We start from the raw sequence: 25821 nt of genomic DNA on the forward strand, positions 1-25821 counted from the left end.
ATGAAAATTATTCTTGTAAGTTTAGATATAAATCTAGTGAGTGGAATTTTTTCAACATACATTTTACATTTGAGTCCAAAGACAAAGTTAAAGCGACTAATACAATGTCTGTATTCAATTCTAACTTCCATTTACACAACGATGTTCTAGGTCGTACTAGAGTTTATATAAGGTGGAAGAAGCAAAATATTTCCCCAGCTAGGAGGAAAAAAATGTGATGTTTTGTGATCAATGCGCTAATCTGTTATTTGTAGGCCAATTTCTGAGTAAAACCTTCAATATTAAAAATGGGTTTCTTTAATAGACGCAAATCATTTAATAATGTATAACTTGTCTTATTTTTTAATAACTATTTAAATAATTGATATAGTAATTATTATTCATTTTTGTACACATCTGTGAGCATAAAAAAGGCATCTGTTGCTACAGCATTCATTTGAAAGACTACACGGCGATCCAATGCCACGACAATTCTATGAAAATAAAATAAAAAAAAAATAAAATTATTACATCCTTAAAATAATTATTTTTTTTCATATTTACTTCATTAGCTGTAGCAAAAGAAATAAAGGCTGCCGCCACTAACACAACAACTAGAAAAATGAAAAAACAATATTTTATTTTAAAACTTTTAACTTAAGAATATTTTGAATAGTGAATGGCTTACAGCAAAGTAAGTTTGATGTTACTCTGTGCAAATTGTATTTTGACACTTTATTTTTATATATAAAATATTTACATACATTCTTAAGCATTTGAGAACAACTAATTACAAATGATTTCTGCAGATGTTTGACAATATAACTTTAAAGTTTTAAACTTATTATCTTTTATTTTTTGTGCAATTGTATTTTGAGTTTTAACTTCACTACACTGAAAAAAATCCATGTCTAATATCTAAGAAACATTTTGTACATTGTATGAATGCTTCATTGTTTCGCAACACTAAATTGTTTCGTAATAAATTCGAAATTTAAAAAAAAAATAAGAAAAATTAAATTACATAAATTGTAAAATATACATTTAGGACATCATTTATTTTAAAAATATTTTTTCCTTTAGCTTAAGAATTATTTTCAGTGTGAAAATTTCATTACATGCATTTTGTTTCAATATAATTATAATTTTCGTAAACATTTAACGGATAATCGATTCGAAATATTTACTAAAAATAAATAACTATTTAAATAATTTATACTAAAAAAATTAAATTAAACAATTTAGTAAATATTAAAAAGGTGATTCATGTCAAATAACTCATTATATTGAGTTTTAAAAACAAATCATCTTTTAATACTTAAAGTTAATAGGAATTTAGGAAATTTACTTATTATGTACTTATAACAGAACAGAACTGAACTAGGGTATAAAAAAAATAAAAGAAGTAAAATTTCCTAAAACTATTTTAAAATACTTCTACTGATCAAACAATGCTTAATTTTTGAACAAAACAACAAGAAGAGTTAGGATTAATTTGGCTTAGTTTTTTTTATACTGCCAGAATAAAAAGATGTCTTTTGATCTTTTTGTATCAATGATCGCTATTGTAATATTTTTTTTTTGTTCAAAATTACAACTCCTACCTCTGCATATCTGAGGAGGAAACCACTGATTTTGAGCAACATTTTTTTTATAGAGCAGATTGATTTCATAGAAAAATAAATAAGAATGAGCATAATTTCACAATTTTATAATGCTTCAAACATACATTTACTATTACACTTTTAGGATACACCATTTTTAAAGTATATTTCAAAATTTGTGTTTTTCTTTGCGCATAATTAAAGAATGTTATTTGCATACTCCAAGTGGTGCAAAAACAAAAATTCGATTATTAACCCTTTAAATGTGATAAAACTTTAAATTTTCAGTTTTCAAATTTTAGAACACTTTATTACATAAACCACAAATGTTATAAATCCTAAAATTTGTCATTATACAATTTATACTTGGAACATTGAAAATATATTATTTAATAATATGTAATACATTTTCGTTTACTTAACAATAATTCAACTAACACATTTGGCTGTATATGAAAGGCATCTTTTGCTACAGCATTGTTCTGAATAATAACATCTTCCTCCAATCGGTGTACATGTTTGATTCTACAAAAAAAAAAAAAAAATAAAATAATAATCAATTTTTTTAAAAATATATGTACATTTACTATATATTTACTTCAATTTCGTTATACGTTTCAACATTTTCCAATATTGGGTTAGCTGGAGCGATAGGAATAAAGGCGGCCAATATCGCAACAATAAGGAAAATCAAAATACAAAATTTCATTTTAAAACCTTTAACAAATTACGAATATTTTAAAAACGATGTTAACAGCAAAACAGTATTTATGTCACTGTCTGGAAATTGTATTTTCGCACTAAATTTATATATAAAATAGTTATATTCTAAAGCATTTGAGAAGAACTAATTAGAAATGTTTTCTGCAGATGGTTAACAATCTTGTTAACTTATAGTTTACACTTTTTTGTTATTAATTGTTAAGTTTTGAACTCTTTTATCTAATAATTTTTGTACAATTATCTCTTTCGTTACGACTATACTACACTGATAATAATCCATGACAAATATATACGAAATTATAAATTATATTTTAATATAAAGCATAATAATTTTAAGAAAAATTAAATTATATTGAAATTTAATTTTTGAAAATATTTATTTTTGAAAACATTATTTTGTTATGATTTTTTTTTTTTTGTAAAGTTAAGCATGTTTTATTCTCGGTGTATATGTGGAAATTTCATCACATATATTTTGTATAAAAATAATTAAAATTGTCGTGAACATTTTATAGATAACGCATACAAAAAATAAAGACCTAATTAAATAATTTATATTAATCAAAAAATAAAAAAGTTTAGTTAATATTAAAAACGTGTACCTCGCCAAATTTATACATTTTTTTTGTGGTTTCAAAACAAATGTTGTTTTAATTCAACATTTGTACCTTTTGAAAATCCCATAAAAATACCCAAAAGATCCTTTTTATGGGTTCTCACTTAATTCAGACTCTACATACACAATTTCATATTTCTAGGTTCAATATTATAGAAAATTCAAAAAGGAACTTTTAAAAAACAAAAAAGTACAAAAAAGTTAATTTTTTCCGGTTCTCACCAAATTCCGTCTTCAAAAAGTTCCTTTTGCAGAACGAAAAAGTACCAAACAATCCCCATTGATTTGTTCTCGTCTAATCTGGGTTCAAAAAGTTCTCTTTGAAAAACGAAAAAATACCAAAAGTTCCCTTTTATGGGGTTTCACCTAATTCAAATTCAATATTAGAAAAACATCAAAAAGTACCATTTAAAAACAAAAAAAGTAACAAAAAGTTCACTTTTTCCGGTTCTCATCTAATTGTGACTCTACATACTTTATTTCATGTTTCTAGGTTCAATAGTAAGTACCTTTTGAAGAACGAAAAAGTACCAAAAAAAATCCCTATTGATTTGTTCTCGTCTAATCCTGGCTTTACATACTTAATTTCATGTTTCTGGGTTCATTATTATAGAAAACTCAAAAAGTACCTTTTATGGCTTCGAACTTAAGCCAGGCTACACATACTTATTTTCCTGTTTCTAGCCAATAACAACACACTAGTGCTGCTTTCGCTTTCCTACACTTACTTTGCTGCTCTCGCTCCGCCTTGTGTTTTTATAAACAAGAGTACAATAACAAAATTTACCGTATGATTATGTATTTTGTTTTTTGCAATTTCTGTCTGAGCATGAAAAAAATCTCAATTTTTCAGAGGTTGTCTCGGCTTTTTACTCATATCTCCGGTATTTATTGACAGATTTTTCTGATTTTAAATAGCGATCTTCTCGAAAGCATGTCTAACAGATTTATTGAAAATTCGAATCTCGCCGATATCTGGGGTCCTCTAAAAACTGATTTCAACAAACACACAGACAGACAGACGGACAGGAATGTCGAGAGTTTTAACGTGAGCACCTGCCTTGACGACGTTATCTCACGGTGGTCTTTTTCATCCACTGGGTAGACTTGAGAACGGTCTACCATCGCCCCTTTGTTCTTAATGAAGAACGCAGGTGGCAATTTTTGTACATTGGTTCTGACCGGTCCATGCACAAGTACTTTGCTTCGGATCTCGTCCTCTAAAAACTGATTTCAACAAACACACAGACAGACGGACAGACAGACATAAATGTCAAGAGTTTTAACGTGAGCACCTGAAATATTGACTATTATCATGCATCAGTCTTTTAACCGCCACTTACTCTCCCTGCGAATTTGGGCTTACTACCACTACGTGGATCCCTAAGGAACCTCAACCAACTGACCAGCTAGGACATAGTCCTGCGGGCAACTGGTCACCCGTAGTACCAGATTATGCGGTGCTTTGGTCTGACCTTTGGCAATCTATGCAAGGACTAAGCCAATCAGTAGACTGTAACCAATTATTCAGTCTCGGTCAGACTGGCCACCTTTTTATACCCCGGGATTGCAATAACACCAAGGCGGAGGTCTCGCCAAGGTAACATGCCCCCGGGGGGAAGACAGACAGACAGACAGTTTCGATATTAATGAAAAATTCAAGATTATAGAACAGTTAATAGGTTATACGATAGACCAGACTATAAAGTATAGACTTTTTTGTAAACAAGACTATTGTGACTATAGCCAAGACTTTTATATAGTGTAAACATTAAGTAGACTATAGACTCGATTATACATAACAGACAAGAATATAGAAGAGACTGAATGAGTCTATATACAATAATATAGACTAGATAATAAAATACACTATGGACTGGAATATTAACAAAACATTAGACTAACATTTAGAGTAGAATATAGACGGTATACAAGTTTATAAGATTATTTATGTTCCGTTTTTGCTGATAATAAATTGCATTCATTTCCGATCGTGTGTCTAATAGAATTATTAAAGATTTGACACTTCCAAAAATACGAAGTTTTATGAAAACTGATTTGAACACACAGACAGACGAATATGACTGAATCAACTCCGCTATAGAGTTAATTTTTCTATATTATAGAAATTATAAACGAAGTTTGACACAAAAGTGTATAGGGTATAAAAATGAAGAATTGAAATAAAATAGTTCTCATGTGTTTAGAAATAAATCTAGTTAGCGGAATTTTTTCCACATACATCTGCTATTTGAGGCCATGGACAATTTTGATGCGACTAATCCAATGTCTGTAATTTCAACTTTAATTTATACAACAATGGTATTGGCCTACTATACTCTAACGATATTGTAAGCTTAGGTAAGAAAAAAAAACAAAATGTTTCCCCCAGCTGGGTGTTGAACCAACGAACACACAAAAATGTCATGTTTTGTGATCAATGCGCTTATCCGTTATTTGTTCTAGACCGATTTCTGAGGAAAAACTTTCTATTTTAAAAATGGGCTTCATTAATAGAAGCAAATCATTTAATAATGTTTAACTTGTCTTATTTTTTAATAACTATTCAAATATGTAATATAGTAATAATAATTCAATTTCCTACACATCTGTGAGCATAAAAAAGGCATCTGTTGCTACAGCATTCATCTGAAACATTACAGGGTGATCCAATGCCACGACAATTCTATGAAAATAAAATAATAAAAATTTAAATTATTATATCCTTAAAATAATATTTTTTCTTTCATATTTACTTCATTAGCTGTAGCGAAAGGAAACAACAAGAAATATTAAAAAACAATATTTCATTTTAAAACTTTTAACCTATTAAGAATATTATGAATAGTGAATGGCTTTCAGCAATGTAAGATTGATGTTACTCTGTGCAAATTGTATTTTGACACTTTATTTTTATATATAAAATAATTAAGTACATACATTCTTAAGCGTTTGAGAACAACTAATTAGAAATGATTTCTGCATATGTTTGACAATATTGTTAACTTATAGTTTACACTATTATAATTAACTTTAAAGTTTTAAACTTTTTCCCCCATATTCATAAACAATTATTTATTTTAAAAACGATTTATAAATCAAATTTCGTATGGAAATTTTGTTTTATAAACCTTTTATAAAATAAAGTGCTGTTTATGAATAAGGGGGTTTATCTTTTAATTTTTGTGCAATTGTATTTTGAGTTTTAACTTCACTACACTGAAAAAAATCCATGTCTAATATCTAAGAAACATTTTGTACATTGTACAAATGCTTCATTGTTTCGCAACACTAAATTGTTTCGTAATATATTCGAAATAAAAAAAATTTAGAACAACAATTTGTTCAAAACTATTTCTTTTTGTTCAGCTTAAGAATTATTTTCAGTGTGAAAATATAATCACATTCATTTTGTTTCAAAATAATTATAATTTTCGTGAACATTTTACGGATAACCAATTCGAAATATTTACTAAAAATAAATAACTATTTAAATAATTTATACTAAAAAAATTAAATTAAACAATTTAGTAAATATAAAAAAGTGATTCATGTCAAATAACTCATTATATTGAGTTTTAAAAACAAATCATCTTTTAATCCTTAAAGTTAATAGGAATTTAGAAAATTTACTTATTATGTACTATGAACTAGAACTGAACTAGAACTGAACCAGAACTGAACTAGAACTGAACTAGAACTGAACTAGAACTGAACTAGAACTGAACTAGAACTGAACTAGAACTGAACTAGAACTGAACTAGAACTGAACTAGAACTGAACTAGAACTGAACTAGAACTGAACTAGAACTAAACTAGAACTGAACTAGAACTGAACTAGAACTGAACTAGAACTGAACTAGATCTGAACTAGAACTGAACTAAAACTGAACTAGAACTGAACTATACTAGAACTGAACTATACTAGAACTGAACTAAACTAGAACTGAACTAGAACTGAACTAGAACTGACCTAGAACTGAACTAGACCTGAATTAGAACTGAACTAGAACTGAAATAGAACTGAACTAGAACTGAACTAGAAACAAACTAGAACTGAACTAAAACTGACCTAGAACTGACCTAGAACTGAACTAAAACTGACCTAGAACTGAACTATATATATTATATATGGAACATACTAAGTAAATTTTCGCATAAAAAAAAAATATTGAAAATGTGTTTCCTTTATTAGGAGAAAATTATTTAATAATATGTAATTCATTTTCGTTTACTTAACAATAATTCAACTAACACATTTGGCTGCATATGTAAGGCATCTTTTGCTACAGCATTGTTCTGAATAATAACATCTTCCTCCAATCGGTGTACATGTTTGATTCTACAAAAAAAAAATAAAATAAAATTATATATATATTTAGTAATCAATTTTTTTAAAAATATATGTACATTTATTATATATTTACTTCAATTTCGTTATACGTTTCAACATTTTCCAATATTGGGTTAGCTGGAGCGATAGGAATAAAGGCGGCCAATATCGCAACAATAAGGAAAATCAAAATATAAAATTTCATTTTAAAACCTTTAACAAAATACGAATATTTTAATAATGATATTAACAGCAATGAAGTATTTATATTACTGTATGCAAATTTTTATTTTGGCACTAAATTTATATACAAAATAGTTTTTTTTTATTCTTAAGCTTTTAGCAACTAATTAGAAAACGCTATCTGCAGATGGTTAACAATGTTGTTAACTTATAGTTTACAAACTTTTTGCAATTAAATTTAAAGTTTTAAACATATTATTTTTTAATTTTTGTGCAATTGTCTTTTGAGTTTCAACTTTACTACACGGAAAACAATCCATTTCTAATATCTAAGAAACATTTCGTACCACGAAATTTGAAAAAAAAAATTATTTATGAAAAAATTATATTAATTAAATTGTAAAATGTACATTTAGAATAGACATTTTTTCAGGAATATTTCTTTCGTGCAGCTTATGGATTATTTTCAGTGTAAAAATTTCATCACATGCATTTTGTTTCAAAATAATTATAATTGTCGTGAACATTCAACAGATAAGCCATTCGAAATATTTATTAAAAATAAATAACTATTTAAATAATTTTACTTTAAAAAATAAATTAAACAATTTTGTAAATATTTTTAATATGTGTTTCATGTCAAATAACTCATTTAGGAAATTTAAGTACTTATTATGTACTTAACATTTTTTTAATACCTAAAACAAAGTAGATGCGTCTTTACTTCATTTTAAATACAAGTAAAATAAATAGTCTCAAGCTATACTAAATTTCTTTCTATTTTTTTGATTCGATCTTTAAACATAAGTTGGTTTACGATTTGTTTTACTTTTAAAAGAACTGAACTAGAACTTAACTAACACTGAACTAGAACTTAACTAACACTGAACTAGAACTTAACTAACACTGAACTAGAACTGAACTAGAACTGAACTAGAACTGAACTAGAACTGAACTAGAACTGAACTAGAACTGAACTAGAACTGAACTAGAACTGAACTAGAACTGAACTAGAACTGAACTAGAACTGAACTAGAACTGAACTAGAACTGAACTAGAACTGAACTAGAACTGAACTAGAACTGAACTAGAACTGAACTAGAACTGAACTAGAACTGAACTAGAACTGAACTAGAACTGAACTAGAACTGAACTAGAACTGAACTAGAACTGAACTAGAACTGAACTAGAACTGTACTAGAACTGAACTAAAACTGAACTAGAACTGTCGGTGGCATTCCTTATTGGCGAAAATTAAGGTTGACATATTTTTAATCGATATAATGTGCAATTTATCTAGATTTTATTTAAAAATAATTCAAAAATTTACGTTGTACACTTGTGGGCATAAAAGTGACAACGTTTGCCACAGCATTCATCGGAATAAAAACAGGGTCCTCCTATAGCTTGACATTCTTTTGGTGGATTCACTAAAGGATTCTAAAAAAATTCAAATTACTAAACTAAATTGTTTTTTATTAATAATAAAAGTACATTTTTTACCTTTATATCAATTTCATTATTACTTTGAATATTTTCCAATATTGGGCTGGCAGCAGCGAAATGCGTAAGGGAGGCCATTAACGCAATAATAAGGAAAATAAATATACAAAATTTCATTTTAAATTCTTTAACGATTTGACTGATGATGTTGATGACTGATGGCAGTTTAATGTCACTCTGCGCAAATTGTATTTTGTTATAAAATTTATATAAAATAATGTTCTATATTTAAGCATTTAAGAGCGAGTAAACAATTATATTTTCTGCAGGTCGTTGTCGATATTGTTTTTGTTTTGTTTCTTTTTTTTCAGTTTTAAACTTTTTATCTTTAAATTCAAAAACAAATTTATTTTTTATTTACGCAGTAATTGTGGTAAATAAATATTATTATGCAAATTTCATCGCTGCTATTATGTTGCAAAATAATTAAAATTATTTTACAAACAATTTTTAATGTTTTTAGGTTGAGGTTTTCGTTTATACAGCGATAACGCATTCGAAATATTTAAAAACAAATATTTAAATAAATTATTTAAAACAATATAAATAATTTATAAATATTAAGTAAATGTTAATGAAAGTGTTTTGGAAACAAATATTTTTTTAACATTTAAGTGAAAAATAATTTTTTTTTGGTCCCTCTGGGGGGGAACTCGCTTCCCTTTTTCTTCATTTCCTTCTTGTAAATAAAACACATTTTCATATTTTTTTATATTTGATTTAAATTTTTATTTTCAACTCTCGTTTTTTTTATCTTCTTTTTTTGTAAGTTTTACTAGATTTTTTTTTCGTATTAATCTTAATTATCTTTTTTTATAATTATTTTTTTTTTGTTTTTTTCTAAAGTTAAATATTAATTATTACGACAACAACAATAATATTATTATTAATAATGTGTATAATTCAAATATCTGTAATTGTTGTTAATTTGATTTAAATATTGGGGCATTTTTCTTCTTGGATTATTATTATTATTATTTCAAAGATTTGTTTTTTTTTTTTTAAATAAAAATAAATTGAATTTAACAAAAAGTTATTGATGGAAAAAAAAATTAGATTTATTTTTCACATTGATCATTGTATTCTAAAACAAAACAAATTCTTTACTTTCTTGCAATTAAATTTAGAATTCACTTTTACTATTATTTTCATTACTTTCATTTTAAATTAAAATTTTTACATATCAATGAAAATGTTTTTTTTTTTTTTTGCAGAAGTCATATATATTTCGTTATATTCATGTTTTAATATATATTTTTTATTTAAATTTAAGTTTAGTAATTAATTAAATTATTTTATAATTAAATTAATTAAAATGTATCAGTCGACGGTTTTCTATTTATTACGTTTACTTTTTTGTTAGTTTTTTTTTGCTAATTTTAAATTTTGTTTTACTAAATAGTACAGTGAAACGAAAAAGATTTCAGACACTCTTAAAAAAATATATATAGTAGAAGTTTTAGTAAAACACTTGATGCATTTGAACTCTAAATAAAAAATTATAAATAAAGAATTTTAAATTTTATATTTTTTATCACAAACAAGTTTTTGAGAAATGTATGCTTTTAACTTTTATGTAAACCTAGTAAAAAGGGTTTCCGAAAACTGTTTGATAAGAACTGCTAGTTTAAGTAATAAAAATAAACTGGAATTAAACAAGAACTGAACTAGAACTAAACTAGAACTGAACTAGAACTGAACTAGAACTGAACTAGAACTGAACTAGAACTGAACTAGAACTGAACTAGAACTGAACTAGAACTGAACTAGAACTGAACTCGAACTGAACTAGAACTGAAATAGAACTGAACTAGAACTGAACTAGAACTGAACTAGAACTGAACTAGAACTGAACTAGAACTGAACTAGAACTGAACCAGAACTGAACTAGAACTGAACTAGAACTGAACTAGAACTGAACTAGAACTGAACTAGAACTGAACTAGAACTGACCTAGAACTGAACTAGAACTGAACTAGAACTGAACTAGAACTGAACTAGAACTGAACTAGAACTGAACTAGAACTGAACTAGAACTAAACTGAACTAGAACTGAACTAGAACTGAACTAGAACTGAACTAGAACTGAACTAGAACTGAACTAGAACTGAACTAGAACTGAACTAGAACTGAACTAGAACTGAACTAGAACTGAACTAGAACTGAACTAGAACTGAACTAGAACTGAACTAGAACTGAACTAGAACTGAACTAGAACTGAACTAGAACTGAACTAGAACTGAACTAGAACTGAACTAGAACTGAACTAGAACTGAACTAGAACTGAACTGAACTAGAACTGAACTAGAACTGAACTAGAACTAAACTAGAACTGAACTAGAACTAGAACTGAACTAGAACTGAACTAGAACTGAACTAGAACTGAACTAGAACTGAACTAGAACTGAACTAGAACTGAACTAGAACTGAACTAGAACTGAACTAGAACTGAACTAGAACTGAACTAGAACTGAACTAGAACTGAACTAGAACTGAACTAGAACTGAACTAGAACTGAACTAGAACTGAACTAGAACTGAACTAGAACTGAACTAGAACTGAACTAGAACTGAACTAGAACTGAACTAGAACTGAACTAGAACTGAACTAGAACTGAACTAGAACTGAACTAGAACTGAACTAGAACTGAACTAGAACTGAACTAGAACTGAACTAGAACTGAACTAGAACTGAACTAGAACTGAACTAGAACTGAACTAGAACTGAACTAGAACTGAACTAGAACTGAACTAGAACTGAACTAGAACTGAACTAGAACTGAACTAGAACTGAACTAGAACTGAACTAGAACTGAACTAGAACTGAACTAGAACTGAACTAGAACTGAACTAGAACTGAACTAGAACTGAACTAGAACTGAACTAGAACTGAACTAGAACTGAACTAGAACTGAACTAGAACTGAACTAGAACTGAACTAGAACTAGAACTGAACTAGAACTGAACTAGAACTAAACACGAATTGAACTAAAAGAACTAGAACTGAACAAGAACTGAAGAAGAACTGAACTAGAACTGAAGTAAAACTGAACTAGAACTGAACTAGAACTGAACTAGAACTGAACTAGAACTGAACTAGAACTGAACTAGAACTGTACTAGAACTGAACTAGAACTGAACTAGAACTAAACACGAACTGAACTAAAAGAACTAGAACTGAACAAGAACTGAAGAAGAACTGAACTAGAACTGAAGTAAAACTGAACTAGAACTGAACTAGAACTGAACTAGAACTGAACTAGAACTGAACTAGAACTGAACTAGAACTAGAACTGAACTAGAACTGAACTAGAACTAAACACGAATTGAACTAAAAGAACTAGAACTGAACAAGAACTGAAGAAGAACTGAACTAGAACTGAAGTAAAACTGAACTAGAACTGAACTAGAACTGAACTAGAACTGAACTAGAACTGAACTAGAACTGAACTAGAACTGTACTAGAACTGAACTAGAACTGAACTAGAACTAAACACGAACTGAACTAAAAGAACTAGAACTGAACAAGAACTGAAGAAGAACTGAACTAGAACTGAAGTAAAACTGAACTAGAACTGAACTAGAACTGAACTAGAACTGAACTAGAACTGAACTAGAACTGAACTAGAACAGTACTAGAACTGAACTAGAACTGAACTAGAACTGAACTAGGACTGAACTAGAACTGAATTAGAACTGAACTAGAACTGAACTAGAACTGAACTAGAACTGAACTAGAAATGAACTAGAACTGAACAAGAACTGAACTAGAACTGAACTAGAACTGAACTAGAACTGAACTAGAACTGAACTAGAATTGAACTAGAACTGAACTAGAACTGAACTAGAAATGAACTAGAACTGAACAAGAACTGAACTAGAACTGAACTAGTCTTCAAGCAGTTTTACTTTTTAAAGAACTGAACTAAAACTGAACTAGAACTGAGAACTAAAATAGAACTAGATCGTTGATAATTAAGTAGAGGATACGATGAAGAAAAATTTAGAAATTGAAGTTATAGGTGCAGAGAGAATACCTATTATATTCATTCCGCTGGGTTTAAATTAAAATACTTTTTATATTTTTGTTGTTGATTTTAGTTTTTATAATTTATTTATTTTTTATTATTTATTTACTTTAAATTACTAATTACTAAAATATGATTTCCAATTAATTTTTGTAGAAATAATTATTTTTTATTTATTTATGTTAATTCAATTAATAAAAATTTTATTTTTATTTTTTGTTAATATATTTGTTTTAAATTATAGATAAATTTGATATCAGAGGTAGTTTTAAAATAGGCTTAATATTCTTTTTTATTTTTTTGTTTGTTTTATGTTTTACTTTAAAATTAAATATTTTATTAACTTTATAATGTTATCGTTAAAAAATATTTTATGTAATTTGAAAAAAAATTTAAATAACCAAATGTTCTTTTGTTTTAATAAAAATTTAATGATGTTTTGTTTGTCTATATATTATTAATATATTTATATATTTTTTTAATCAAGAGACTATTTATTGTTAGTTTTTTTATATAGACATTCATAGATTTGCTAAATATGATTTTATTTATTTTTTCTTTAAATTTTATGTTTTAGTTTTTAATTGAAATATTTTTGTTGTTGTTGTGTTTTATTTTGTTTGTGTTTTTGTTTTTTCTGAAACCATTACTTTTGTTTTATATATTTTTTTCTTTTTGTTTAAAATTAATTTAAATATTTGTTTTAAACTTAAGTTAATCGTAAAATAATTTAATTAAGTTTCGAACAAAATACTTACTTTATTAAAGGGTATAGTTTTAGGTGTTAGCTTAAGTTAAAACCTAAAAGTAGTCTTAAAATTTGAAAAAAAAGATCTATAGTTTTTTTTGGTAAAGTTTGATTTATTTTAATGGAATTTTTCAAACATAAATGGAAGCTCCAATTTAGTAAAAAAAATTATTAGTTTAAATATAGAAATAAAAGATTTTACACTCCAACTATTGAAAGTTTCTTAATCTCAATAGACATGAAAACGAATTGGACTATAATCTAGACTTAGGTCTAAAGTCTGGACTATCGAGTGGTCTATAACTGGACTTAGGTCTAAAGTGTAGGCTATAGCGTGATCTATAGTATACATTATAGTTATTTGGACTAAGTCTGGACTGTAGTTTAAACCATAGTCTAAACTTAACTATAGACCAGACTATAGACTTGACTATAGACTAGACTATAGACTATACTATAGACTAGACTATAGACTAGACTATAGACTTGACTATAGACTTGACTATAGACTAGACTATAGACTAGACTATAGACTAGACTATAGACTAGACTATAGACTAGACTATAGACTAGACTATAGACTAGACTATAGACTAGACTATAGACTAGACTATAGACTAGACTATAGACTAGACTATAGACTAGACTATAGACTAGACTATAGACTAGACTATATACTAGACTATAAACTAGACTATAACCTATAGATTAGACTATGGACTAGACTATAGTGTAGAAGTAGTCTCCTTATAATATAGGCTGTAGAATAAACTTTAGATTATAATAAAAACAAGACTATAGACTAGACTATAGACTAGATTATAGACTGGACTATAGACTAGACTATATACTAGACTATAGACTAGACTATAGACTAGACTATAGACTAGACTATAGACTAGACTATAGACTAGACTATAGACTAGACTATAGACTAGACTATAGACTAGACTATAGACTAGATTATAGACTAGACTATAGACTAGACTATAGACTAGACTATAGACTAGACTATAGACTAGACTATAGACTAGACTATAGACTAGACTATAGACTAGACTATAGACTAGACTATAGACTAGACTATAGACTAGACTATAGACTAGACTATAGACTAGACTATAGACTAGACTATAGACTAAACTGTATACTAAAATGTATACTATAGACTAGACTATGGAGTAGAAGTAGTCTCCTCATACTAAAGGCTGTAGAATAGACTTTAGACTATAAAAAACACAAGACTATAGATATACACTATACAAGTAATAAGTGCTAATATTACATATTACATGGATCATATAATAAGCTGTATGATCCATGATTTGAACCATAGTGTATTTTTAAAGACTGGACTATACTGAGGCCTCTAATTTGATCAAGAGGGAATATTAAAGTTTGTTTTGTATGCTGGGTTAGGATTATACATGGGATATACATAGTTTGATTTTAACGATAAAAAATACAAAAAAAATTATTTAAATTTTTTCTTTCCAGCAACATGTTGCTAATTCTAAATTATAAAAACTTCTTAAGCAATATTGCTTAAACTTTCTGTTTTACAAATGTGTAAACAAATTTTAATGAAAACCACAACTATTTTATTTAACTTTGGCAACGTGTTACAGGCAATCTTCTAAGAAAAATATAGAAGAATTATAGGAATATATTTAAAGTGAAATAATGCTATCAAAATTTGTAATAAATAAACGTTTAAAATGTTTTATATGGACAACATTTTTCCTTTTCTTTCTTCTCCAAATTGGAAAAATATAGCGGAGTGTAAGATTTTGTTTCTATATAATTTATTATATGTTTATATGTGTTTTTTTTTAATCAATTCAGTTAATAGCTTTAAGGTATATAAATATATATTTAGATTTTGTTTAAATAAATTTCTTTTATTATTTTCATATATATATATTTGTTTATAATGAAATTTACTAAAAACTAAATTTTAATTATTAAAAAAAAATATTTATTTATATGTTTTTCAGTTTATATATATACAATATTTGTTTTTATTTAGAGGGTTTATTTTTTAACTTAAAATAAAAAAACTTAACTTTAGAAAATAGAAAAATATGCGCTTTTGTTTTTAAACATAAATAATAATAAAAATAAAATTAAATTAAAATAAAATACTTAGGTTGTTAACATTGCCATGATTTTTAAATTATTTTAATAATATTAACAAAATAAAAAAAGGAAATAAACAAAAAAAAAATATTTTTACTACAATAATAAATTTTCTATAAAAAAAACAAAATTAAATTAAATAAATTTTGAACACATTAACCATGATTTTACTTTTAAATAAATATTTTAAAATATATATATATATATATTTATAAATAATAAAAATTATTAAAATAATAAAATTTTAATTTTATAATTTTTTTTAAATAAAAAAGTGGCAATGTTGTTTTTAGTTTTGTTGTATTGTTGTGTATGTGTGTGGTTAGGTGTGTCTTTAAAGCGCTTTTTTACTATTTTTTTTTAATATTTCTTTTTAATTGTTTTATCCCTTAAACTTAAAATATAGAAATAAAAATATATATAAAGCATTATAATTATTTATATATATATTTTTTTTATAATTATTTTGTTTGTTTTATTTCAGTTTTCTTTTTTAATAATTATTTTAATATAGCGACATTAGTTACAAATGGAAATGATGATGTGTATTTTGTTTTATTTTATTTATTTTTATATATTTTTTACTTTTTTTTATTTTAATTCAATAATTAATTATTATTTTAAAGTGGACACTTAGTAATTTAGCATCAAAATGCAGCAACATTGTTGTTGTTTTTCTATATATATAGTAATTGTAGGCATTATTGTTGAAAAAACAAAAGATTCTTTAAAGCAATTTTTTTTAAAAGATATTTCCAGTTTTTGTTGAAAAAATCTTGGATATTTTTTTAATTTAGTGATGGTTGTTGTTTGTTCTTTTTAGTTTTAAATCATGAGAAGCAGTCTTTTTGTTTGTTAAAACTTTATGTTTATAAACATTTTTGGTTGAAAAATAGAAAAGTTAGCAACAAATTTGTATACGTTAAAGTTAAGTAACATGTTTAGCAACATATTACTGACAAACTTTTAAGGTAAACAATTTTGTTTTTGATAGCTTTATAATAAATACTTTTAAAATTTTAAATTATGGTTTTAAGCAACATGTTGCTAGAATTTTTTTTAATTAAATTATATTTAGCAACATTTAGTTGTTATCTTTTTATACCAACAATTTTTTTGCCTTAAGTTTTAATAAGAAATATTTGTTAAATTTAAAAAATTCTATAAAGTCTTAATAAATTTTTATTTTAGCAACATGTTGCTGGCAACATATTACCGAAAAATGTTGGCAAAACAATGTTTGTGTTTAAAAGATAAAAATTCTTTTAAAATTTTATTTTAATGAATTTTTATTTTAGCAACATGTTGCTGTCAACATATTACTGAAAAATGTTGGGAAAGCAATGTTTGTGTTTGATAGCTAAAAATGCTTTTAAAATTTCATTTTGCATTAAATTACATTCTAGTTACATGTTGCGGGTTTTTTTTTATTCAGTAACGTTTAGCAACATTTAGCTGCTAGCTTTTTAAACACAAAGTGTTTTTGTTTTGAGTTTTAATAAAGAAAATTTGTTTAATTTTAAAGTTTAATAGTTTAAAACAAATTTTCATATTAGCAACATGTTGCTGGTAACATTTTTAAAACGAAAACTTTAAATATGAACGATTTATTAACAATTATTCGATAAATAGTAAAATAAAAATATTTAAACGAATTTTTGTAACTGCAACATGTTGCTGGCAATATTTAAATTAAAAAAATAAAATGTTGCCAGAAAAATTGTTATTAATTAGAACAATATTGCAGAATTATAATTTCTCAAAGTATTAATTTTAGCATCATGTTGCTGGCAACATTTTAAAGATGCATAGATATTAAAACAAAGACTTGAAGACAATAGGTTTCTGTTTATAACAAAAAACCCGTTTTCTGTATTCTTTTTGTCGGTAACATGTTGTAAGCAAAATTTTGATGAAATTATGTTGCTGGCAAGATTTTGAAAAATAAAAGTATCTTGACAATTGAAAACATAATGCAATAAAACTTGTTAATTAATTGAACTTTTTTGCACAATTTGTATATTACCACCATGTTGTGGAAACAATGTTTAAAAGCAATATGTAGTTAAAGGATTAGTTTTAAAAACCTTTTAGTAAAAATAACCTGATTTTAACCACAAACATCTTTAACATTTCACAAAAATACTACTTGGGCAACATGTTGCTTTAATATTTTTAAAACATTTTCTTAAAAAGATACATGACGCTTTAGTTTTAAGGTAAAAGTATTGATCTAAAACTTTAGTCTAACAACATGTTGCAGGTTTTTTTAAATTTTTTATTTAGACAACATGTTGATAAATAAAATGTTGCTAACATCTTAAAACAGAAAAAGTAAAATGTTGCTAATAAATTGACATTAAAAAACTAGGGTGAATTGTTTAAACTTTAAAAAAATTATGGTGTTTAAATGATTTCGTAAACATTTACTTCAGCGACATGTTGCCTCAGGAAATTATCACCTTCCTAGCAACATTTTGCCATGTTTTAGCTAGTTTTTAAATTTAGAATCTAAAAATTTCTTAAACTTTTAAATAACTCTCTTTCTTGTCTCTCTCGCTATATACTTTCTTTTCAACTCTCCAATGTTTATAAACATTTTATTTTTTTTTTCATTTCCCATTAAACAATAACCATTATATCTTCTAACTACTCTCCCTACTACGTGTTGCATTGTTTACAATTACTATTCTGACAATTACACGATGTCGATGACGATAGACTTTTCATACTTGTATTACTATTATTACGTGTTATATTGCCCGATTGACATTCCATATGGACGAGTTCATCTTTAGAACAGATGGCTGTCGAGGCAGCCAATGTAGGACTACATGAACTACTCTTAATAGTCTGTAGGGTACTGGAAGCGGTAACTGAACTATCGCCCACTAAACTGTCTAAGAGCAATTGTTGATGTAAATGATGTTTCTGTTGCTGCTGTTGCTGCTGCTGCTGTTGGTGGTGGTGATATGAGGTAACGGCTATGGGTACTGTCACCGATAACGGTGGCGTTGGTATGCGTTCCATATGTTGTTGTAATGTTGTTGATGTTTGAGGGAATGTTGTGTTTGCCGTTGAGGGTGATGATACCCCAATTGTTGTTAATAACTGTGTACTGGGCACTAGACCAGCCGATATATTATTGCTTGATGTCCCTGAGTTTGTTGAGTGTTGTTGCAATTGATTGGTGGTAGGACCATAATTGCAGAGTGTAGTCTTTAGCGATGAGGCCGTTGATATGGGTAATGTATTAAGTGGTGCTGTAGTTAGTGATGTTGCCGAAGCTGTTGAATTGGACAATAAGGACGTATTACTGCCTAAAGCTAAGGAGGAGCCCGAAGAAGATGCTGAGCAGGTTGAAGCCGATGACAGTGATGAGCATAACGAGGAGCCGGATGAGGATGATAGTGATGAGACTGATGATGAAGAACCCGACGCTAGATTATTTGGAGATTTTGGGGAACTTTTACGATAAAAGAATTTTGTTATCACATTAGGTTTTGATTTTGGTTGTTGTTGCTGTTGCTGCTGGTGTAAGGTTGAAGAACTACTGCTAGTGCTAGAATAATTGCTGGCCAAATAGAGGCCAGCGGTCAAGGAATGATCTGGAACATCTTTAATTGTTTTATTGGGTGGTGGCTTGATATAGGAGCGTGTTATTTCCGATTGCTGGAATGGAGGGAAACAAGAATTTGTTATTTTTTTAATTTTTTTGTTTAAATATAAAGAAAACCTACTTGATAACTGGTTCTAAGCGGAGCACTGTAACGTTCCGAGGGTGTCCACTCACTATCGGGCAGCGGTACATGATGGGGACAACATAAAGTCTGTTGCTGTTGTGGTAGATATTGATAGTGCTGATGATGATCGTGACTATGCGAACTCACTGAACAGGCCAGACTACAAGAACCACTACTGCCGCAAGAACTGCTTATACTGCTGCTGCCGCCACCACTACCACCACTCCCACTACCAGTATTGCCATATTTTAATGTGGTGGCCTCAATACCACCACGAGCTACACTGCTGCTACTACTGCTGCTGCTGCTAATGTTGCTACCGCCAACATTGCTGCTATTATTGGTCATTGAGGCAAAACTGTTGTTGTTATGGTGTTGGTTGCTGCTGTTGCTGCCACCACTGCTATGATTGGCGTTGTTATTATTAAAGCCACTGCTGCTAATACTATGATTACCACTGTTACTACTACTACTGCTGCTGCTGCTGCTGCTACTACTACTACTGTTGTTGGGTGTTGTCGTCATACGTTGATAGTTATTCAAACTGTAGTTGTGATGATATTGTTGTTGCTGATGGTGGGAATGTATTTTATTTGTGTGATGATTTTGTTGTGGTTGTTGTTGCTGCTGTTGTTGTTGTTGTCTTTGTTGATTGTTACTTATATTGCTATTATTTTTGCTATTAGTATTATTAGTACTGCTGCTGCTGCTACTACTACTGCCACGAATCACAGTTTCGCTACGTACTGCTAAAAGTTCTCTTGCTGCATCAAAACGCATTCTACAAATGTATTGACCCCTACGAAAAGAAAAAAAACATTAAATAAGAAATTTATTATGTTGCTAGAGATTGAAAGGTTTAAAATTAGTCTTACCTATCATCGGGCGGTGTGTTTAATGAGGTGCGGGTTGGAACGCCAAGCCGCTCCATTCCCGCGCAGCCGGCTGTCTGTACCGATAGCATCTGAAAGTAAACAAAAAAGGAAAAATTTTACAAATTATTTAAAGAATATGTTTGTTAACTAAAGTTGTTAGCAACATGTTGCAGAAGATTTTTTTCAAGTTTTTTTTTAATATTTTTCAACTGCAAAGACGTTTAACTAAATCAATTATTAAATTGCTTAATAGTTTTAAAGTCTAAGTGAAAATGTTGCCAGATACATGTTGCAGAAGTTTGTTATGTTGAAAATATTGACAATTGAAGTGGTATAAGAATAAAACTAATTGCTCTTACTTAATTTAAACTAAAACAACAACATATTGCTTAATGTGAATACTTGTTTACAGCAACATGTTTAGATTCATTTTATTATTAGAATTTTATGGGTTTTTAACATCTTGTATATCTTGCATATATTATTTTTATTATTATTACTGTCTGTTTCTATAAACTAATTAAGATTCATATTTATGACCGCATTTATTTCACAGGATCCATTAACACTGACAGAAAACTAACAGACCAAACAAAAGTAGTAAAAACAACAAAAAAAATTTGTTTATATAAATTGCAAATTGATATTTTATGAGTGCATAAAAATAATATTAAAATAAAAAACACAAATAGTATTTAACTACAGCAAAGTTTACAAAACTAGCACAAGTAAAACTTTAATTAATAACTTATGAAACATACATACTTTCTAAATTAAGTTCAACTCATTAATTATTCGTGAATGATGTGTCTGTCTAATGATTAGTTTTGCAAAAACGTGTGATTTTTTTTACGTCTTTAGTTAACAAAATGCGTTTAAGTGTGTGTGTGTTTTTTTTTTAAGCCAGACAAAATATTATTTAAATAATTTATTATATTTCACAAAAAAATGCTAACAAGATTTTTTAATTAATTATTCATAAAATTGGCAAAATAGTCATTAAAAAAAAACTTTTAAGTAAAATGACTTGCAAAAATAGAGATTAAAAAAATATTAAGTTTAAGAGCATAAGTTTTGAGACAAACTTTTGTTTATTGGTTGTGGTTATTTTGTTATTTACGCAACATGTTGCTAGGCATTTAATTCAGAATTACCATTTCAGCAACATTAGCACATACAAAATCTGTTGCAACAACATGTTTGCTGCGATGTTTAGAAACATTATTGATAAACTAGTTCATTCACTTAATTTAAAAAAAATATGTTTTCAATTTGTCAGCAAGATTACGTCGAAATTAACTAACTAAACTTATGAACATACTAAAAGCCATTTTTTAAAACATGTTGATAATAAAAATGTTGCTGAAAAATTTAACATAACAACAATGTTGCATGAGTATTAAATTTTTATAGATTTAATAATAACAGATTTTTTCTACTTAAATCCTTCTATGGCAAGTGAAAACAAATAATTAATTTTCCTTTTAAACAATGTTGCTAAACATATAGAATCTATAAAACAAACTGATCAATAATATTTTACAAATATTATCTTAAATTTTATAATTTTTCCTTTCTCCTAATCATGTTTTAAGCATCATAAATAAAAAATTAAAAACATTGACAAATTTTATTTCAAACTTTGACGTCACCCAGCAGAACTTCTTAAATTGCCAACATATTTGTTTAGCAACAATGTTGCTGAAGCAAAATAAATCACTAAAAACATTTTTAACTATAAATAATGAAATTTTTTTTAATTTCTTTTAAAATATTAATATTCACAACAATATTTTGTTACTTTTTTTAAAAATCAAATATTTTCTAAAAAAAAAAAAAACAAAATCACCAAAAGTTTCGAAAAACAAAATTCTAAATATAAACTTTGTTTTTACGTATTTCTCTAGTAGTTGGCTGTTTTATACATATATTACGTTGGTGTATTTATTATTGTTGTTGTGTTTTTTTTTCGTACATTTAGTTTAATTTTGAGACTTTACGTCTGACATGAGTCTATGGTAATTTCGTACATTTATTTTGTATTCCGCTTTTTTTTTTTACTTTGCTATTTTGTTGTGAGACATTTTTTCAACATATATATGAAGTACATAAATACACGAGTTTTTTTCTAACAATATCTCGTGTATTGTTAGCGCGACATAAACAACAATTGCTGCAATGAAAACGAAAAAAAAGCCAAATATTTTACAAAAAAAAAAAAAAAAATGGAAGAGGATGATGAGTGCAGTTGCCTCAGTTGGCATTAAGCCAAAAATACATTTATTTTGTTGCCTCTGTTGGCCATGTTTTATATGCTGCTGCTACTACTACTACTAGATGCATTGTTTTTTTTCTGTTTAACGTTGTTATGGTTATAGACGGTCATAACCTGAGTTATTATCAGAAAAAAAATGTGGCCTACAAAGCAAAACGAAAAAAAAAAATGAACTGAAAAATTTTGCTGCTTTGCAAACAAACAAACAAAAATTGTTTATTTTCTCATCTAGACATACTACGTATGCATGCTTACAAGAGATTTTAAGTGGTCTAGGCAAAATTTTATGTAGATAAATTTTAACAAAATGTATTTTATTTGTATAGAAATTTAAAATTTTTAATACAATATTTTGTCGACAAAATGTTCTTTTTTGTCAAATGCATTAAATTTATTGTTTATAAACATTTGTACAAAAACAAATGTTGCCAAGATTTTCTTTAAAACTTAAAGCTGTCATACACAGTAGTCAGATCTTACAAGGTTGGCAGTAAAATGTTTTATTATAGTAAAAATCTATTAAAATTGTAATTTAGCAACAATGTTGCAAAACAAAATTTGCATAAATATTGTTGCTGCACGCACTAAATTGCTTGTTTAGAGTTTAAAGTGTAATTAACTGAAAAAAACTAAAACTTTGAATCTATTTGCGATAGACAACACTCTTGATGTTGCGAATGAAAGGTGACTAAACTTGCTTACTAACAATGTTTATAAACATCGGAGTAAACAGAGTATAGGTAGACATGTTGTATCGTAGTTAGATAGATAGATAGATAGATAGATAGATAGATAGATAGATAGATAGATAGACAGACAGATAGATAGATAGATAGATAGATAGATAGATAGATAGATAGATAGATAGATAGATAGATAGATAGATAGATAGATAGATAGATAGATAGATAGATAGATAGATAGATAGATAGATAGATAGATAGATAGATAGATAGTTAGTTAGATAGTTAGTTAGTTAGTTGGTTATTTATTTAGTTAGTCAGTTAGTTTGTTAGTTAGTCAGTTAGTCAGTTAGTTTGTTAGTTAGTTAGTTAGTTAGTTAGTTAGTTAGTTAGTTAGTCAGTTAGTTTGTTAGTTAGTCAGTTAGTTTGTTAGTTAGTTAGTTAGTTAGTTAGTTAGTTAGTTAGTTAGTTAGGTAGTTAGTTGCTCTTTGTAATATTGCTGCAAACTATTTCCAATTATTTTCAAATAATGTTCAATTTTATGTTTCCAGAATGTTGCAAGTGATAGAAAGCATTTATTTTGCTTCAAATAAAAATGTTGCTACAATATCAGAAACCAATAAAGTTGCTTCAAAAAATTTAAAAAGTTGTTGCTAGACCAAAAATTTTAAAAACTAAATGAAAAATTTTTTACTTTATTTTTTTTTTTTAATTTTCTTTAAATTAAGATCCATTTACAAAAAGACTCTTTTCTAATAAAATACCTCCTATAAATTTTATTATTACATAAAAAAAATCAACAATTTAATGTTCATTTACTCTCTTTAATGTTGCTATCAAATTGCTGACGTAAGTTCTTCCCCAAATACTGGAAAAATTAAACAAAATTTTTGCAACAAATACAAATAACAACAAACCGAAAAAAAAGTTAAAACGTGCCACGAAAAAAATAACAGACAACTTGCAACTCTAACCTCTCAGCAACAAAAAAAATGGAACAAAAACTCAAGCAACAACTACAAAAAAGTTAGACTAACAAATATTAAGGCAAAAATAAAATGAAATGTATACAAGTATGTATGTGTTTCTCTGTTGTACTACTATAAACATTATAAAAAATGTATATATGTATTTACATAAATTGTGTATATAACAAAACAAAAAAACTGTATAAAGTATATAAGGCAGACATTTATAACTGCCTGTTTTCCTGCCAGGCTGTCTGTCTGTCTGGTTTTACAGTTTCCTTAGTAGGTGTGTACGAGTGAGTGAGTGATTGCTAGTGTGTATTTGTGTTTAAGGAAACAAAAGTCCTTGAAGTTGAACATACACAAACACACGCAGACATACTTAAATTTATTTTTTATATATTTTTTCTGTAGTATTGGCTTTAGTTGTTGTTGCTGTTGCTGTTACCGAGACACAACTTTTACACACTTATGTTCATATACAAATATTGAGTGTCTGCTTTTAGGCTGTTTGAAAGTACATATTATGTAATATTTTTTTTTATTATATTTTCTGTGTGTGCGTTCGTGTCCCTACATGAATGACTGCCTATTTTTATTACAAAACAAGGAAAAAAGGCAACATTTTCTTTATACAAGAATTTGTCAGTGGGAATATTTTGCCATAAAATAACTTTTAGACCACTCTGACTAACAATACGCCTGTCTGTCTATTTACCAAGTCCTCTCCTTGCACAACAGCCTTCATCAAACTAATTCTAAACTGTTTGTTTCTTAAGCAATGAATAAATGAATGAATTTTGAGTATTTTGTATATAAAGAGTTTTTATATAAAATTTTCTTGATGTTTATACAATATGTTTTAGATTTTTTTTGTCTGTTTTGAAGTTAGTATGAATATTTTTATATAAAACTCAATCTTCTCAACTGGAACATTATTTTAAGATTGTGTGTTTTTTTTTTTCTAAAAATAAAACATTTCATTAAGATCCCTTTGCAAATCCTTATGATGCTTTGTCTATGGGTTTTTGGCCGCCTTTTATGGTTATTACTTGTTATTAATGATGTAGGTTGGTATTTATGTTTAATGAATGAAAAAACACCAATATAATTGAGTGAAATAAACCATAATTATGTTGGTGGAAAATAGTAAAATACATGTGTATTAAGGTTTATTTTATTAACAATTAAAACTTTAAAAAGAAAATAATATAAACGTTGTGTAATTTTTATAATTTTTAAAAGAAAATTTTGAACAACAATTGACTGAATAGAAATAGATGTGAATTAGAATTGAAATAGAAATGAATTAGTACAGAACTAGAACTGAACTGGAACTGAACTAGAACTGAACTAGAACTGAACTAGAACTGAACTAGAACTGAACTAGAACTGAACTAGAACTGAACTAGAACTGAACTA

At 27.3% G+C, this 25821-nt stretch overlaps 3 protein-coding genes across 3 annotated transcripts; all 3 read right to left on the bottom strand.

The window, feature by feature from the left end:
• Positions 1-566: 566 nt before the first annotated feature.
• LOC111681137 (tyrosinase inhibitor-like) lies at positions 567-2364 on the bottom strand. Its single transcript, XM_046952639.1, has 3 exons — positions 2182-2364; positions 2022-2108; positions 567-593 (listed from the first exon to the last, which is right to left on the bottom strand). Exons 1-3 carry the CDS (start codon positions 2290-2292, stop codon positions 582-584), a joined length of 210 nt encoding a protein of 69 aa, XP_046808595.1. The 5' UTR covers positions 2293-2364; the 3' UTR covers positions 567-581.
• Positions 2365-7090: 4726 nt separating this feature from the next.
• LOC111681141 (U-Asilidin(1)-Dg12) lies at positions 7091-9153 on the bottom strand. Its single transcript, XM_046952638.1, has 4 exons — positions 8942-9153; positions 8769-8878; positions 7350-7468; positions 7091-7264 (listed from the first exon to the last, which is right to left on the bottom strand). The coding sequence occupies exons 2-4, from the start codon at positions 8815-8817 to the stop codon at positions 7169-7171; spliced, it is 264 nt and encodes an 87-aa protein (XP_046808594.1). The 5' UTR covers positions 8818-8878; positions 8942-9153; the 3' UTR covers positions 7091-7168.
• Positions 9154-18431: 9278 nt separating this feature from the next.
• On the bottom strand, positions 18432-20614 carry LOC111681143 (uncharacterized protein DDB_G0271670). Its single transcript, XM_046952629.1, has 3 exons — positions 20474-20614; positions 19596-20397; positions 18432-19527 (listed from the first exon to the last, which is right to left on the bottom strand). Exons 1-3 carry the CDS (start codon positions 20560-20562, stop codon positions 18517-18519), a joined length of 1902 nt encoding a protein of 633 aa, XP_046808585.1. The 5' UTR covers positions 20563-20614; the 3' UTR covers positions 18432-18516.
• Between the last annotated feature and the right edge of the window lie 5207 nt (positions 20615-25821).

Source organism: Lucilia cuprina, chromosome 5 (assembly GCF_022045245.1).
Source record: "Lucilia cuprina isolate Lc7/37 chromosome 5, ASM2204524v1, whole genome shotgun sequence".
Taxonomy (NCBI): Eukaryota; Metazoa; Arthropoda; class Insecta; order Diptera; family Calliphoridae; genus Lucilia; species Lucilia cuprina.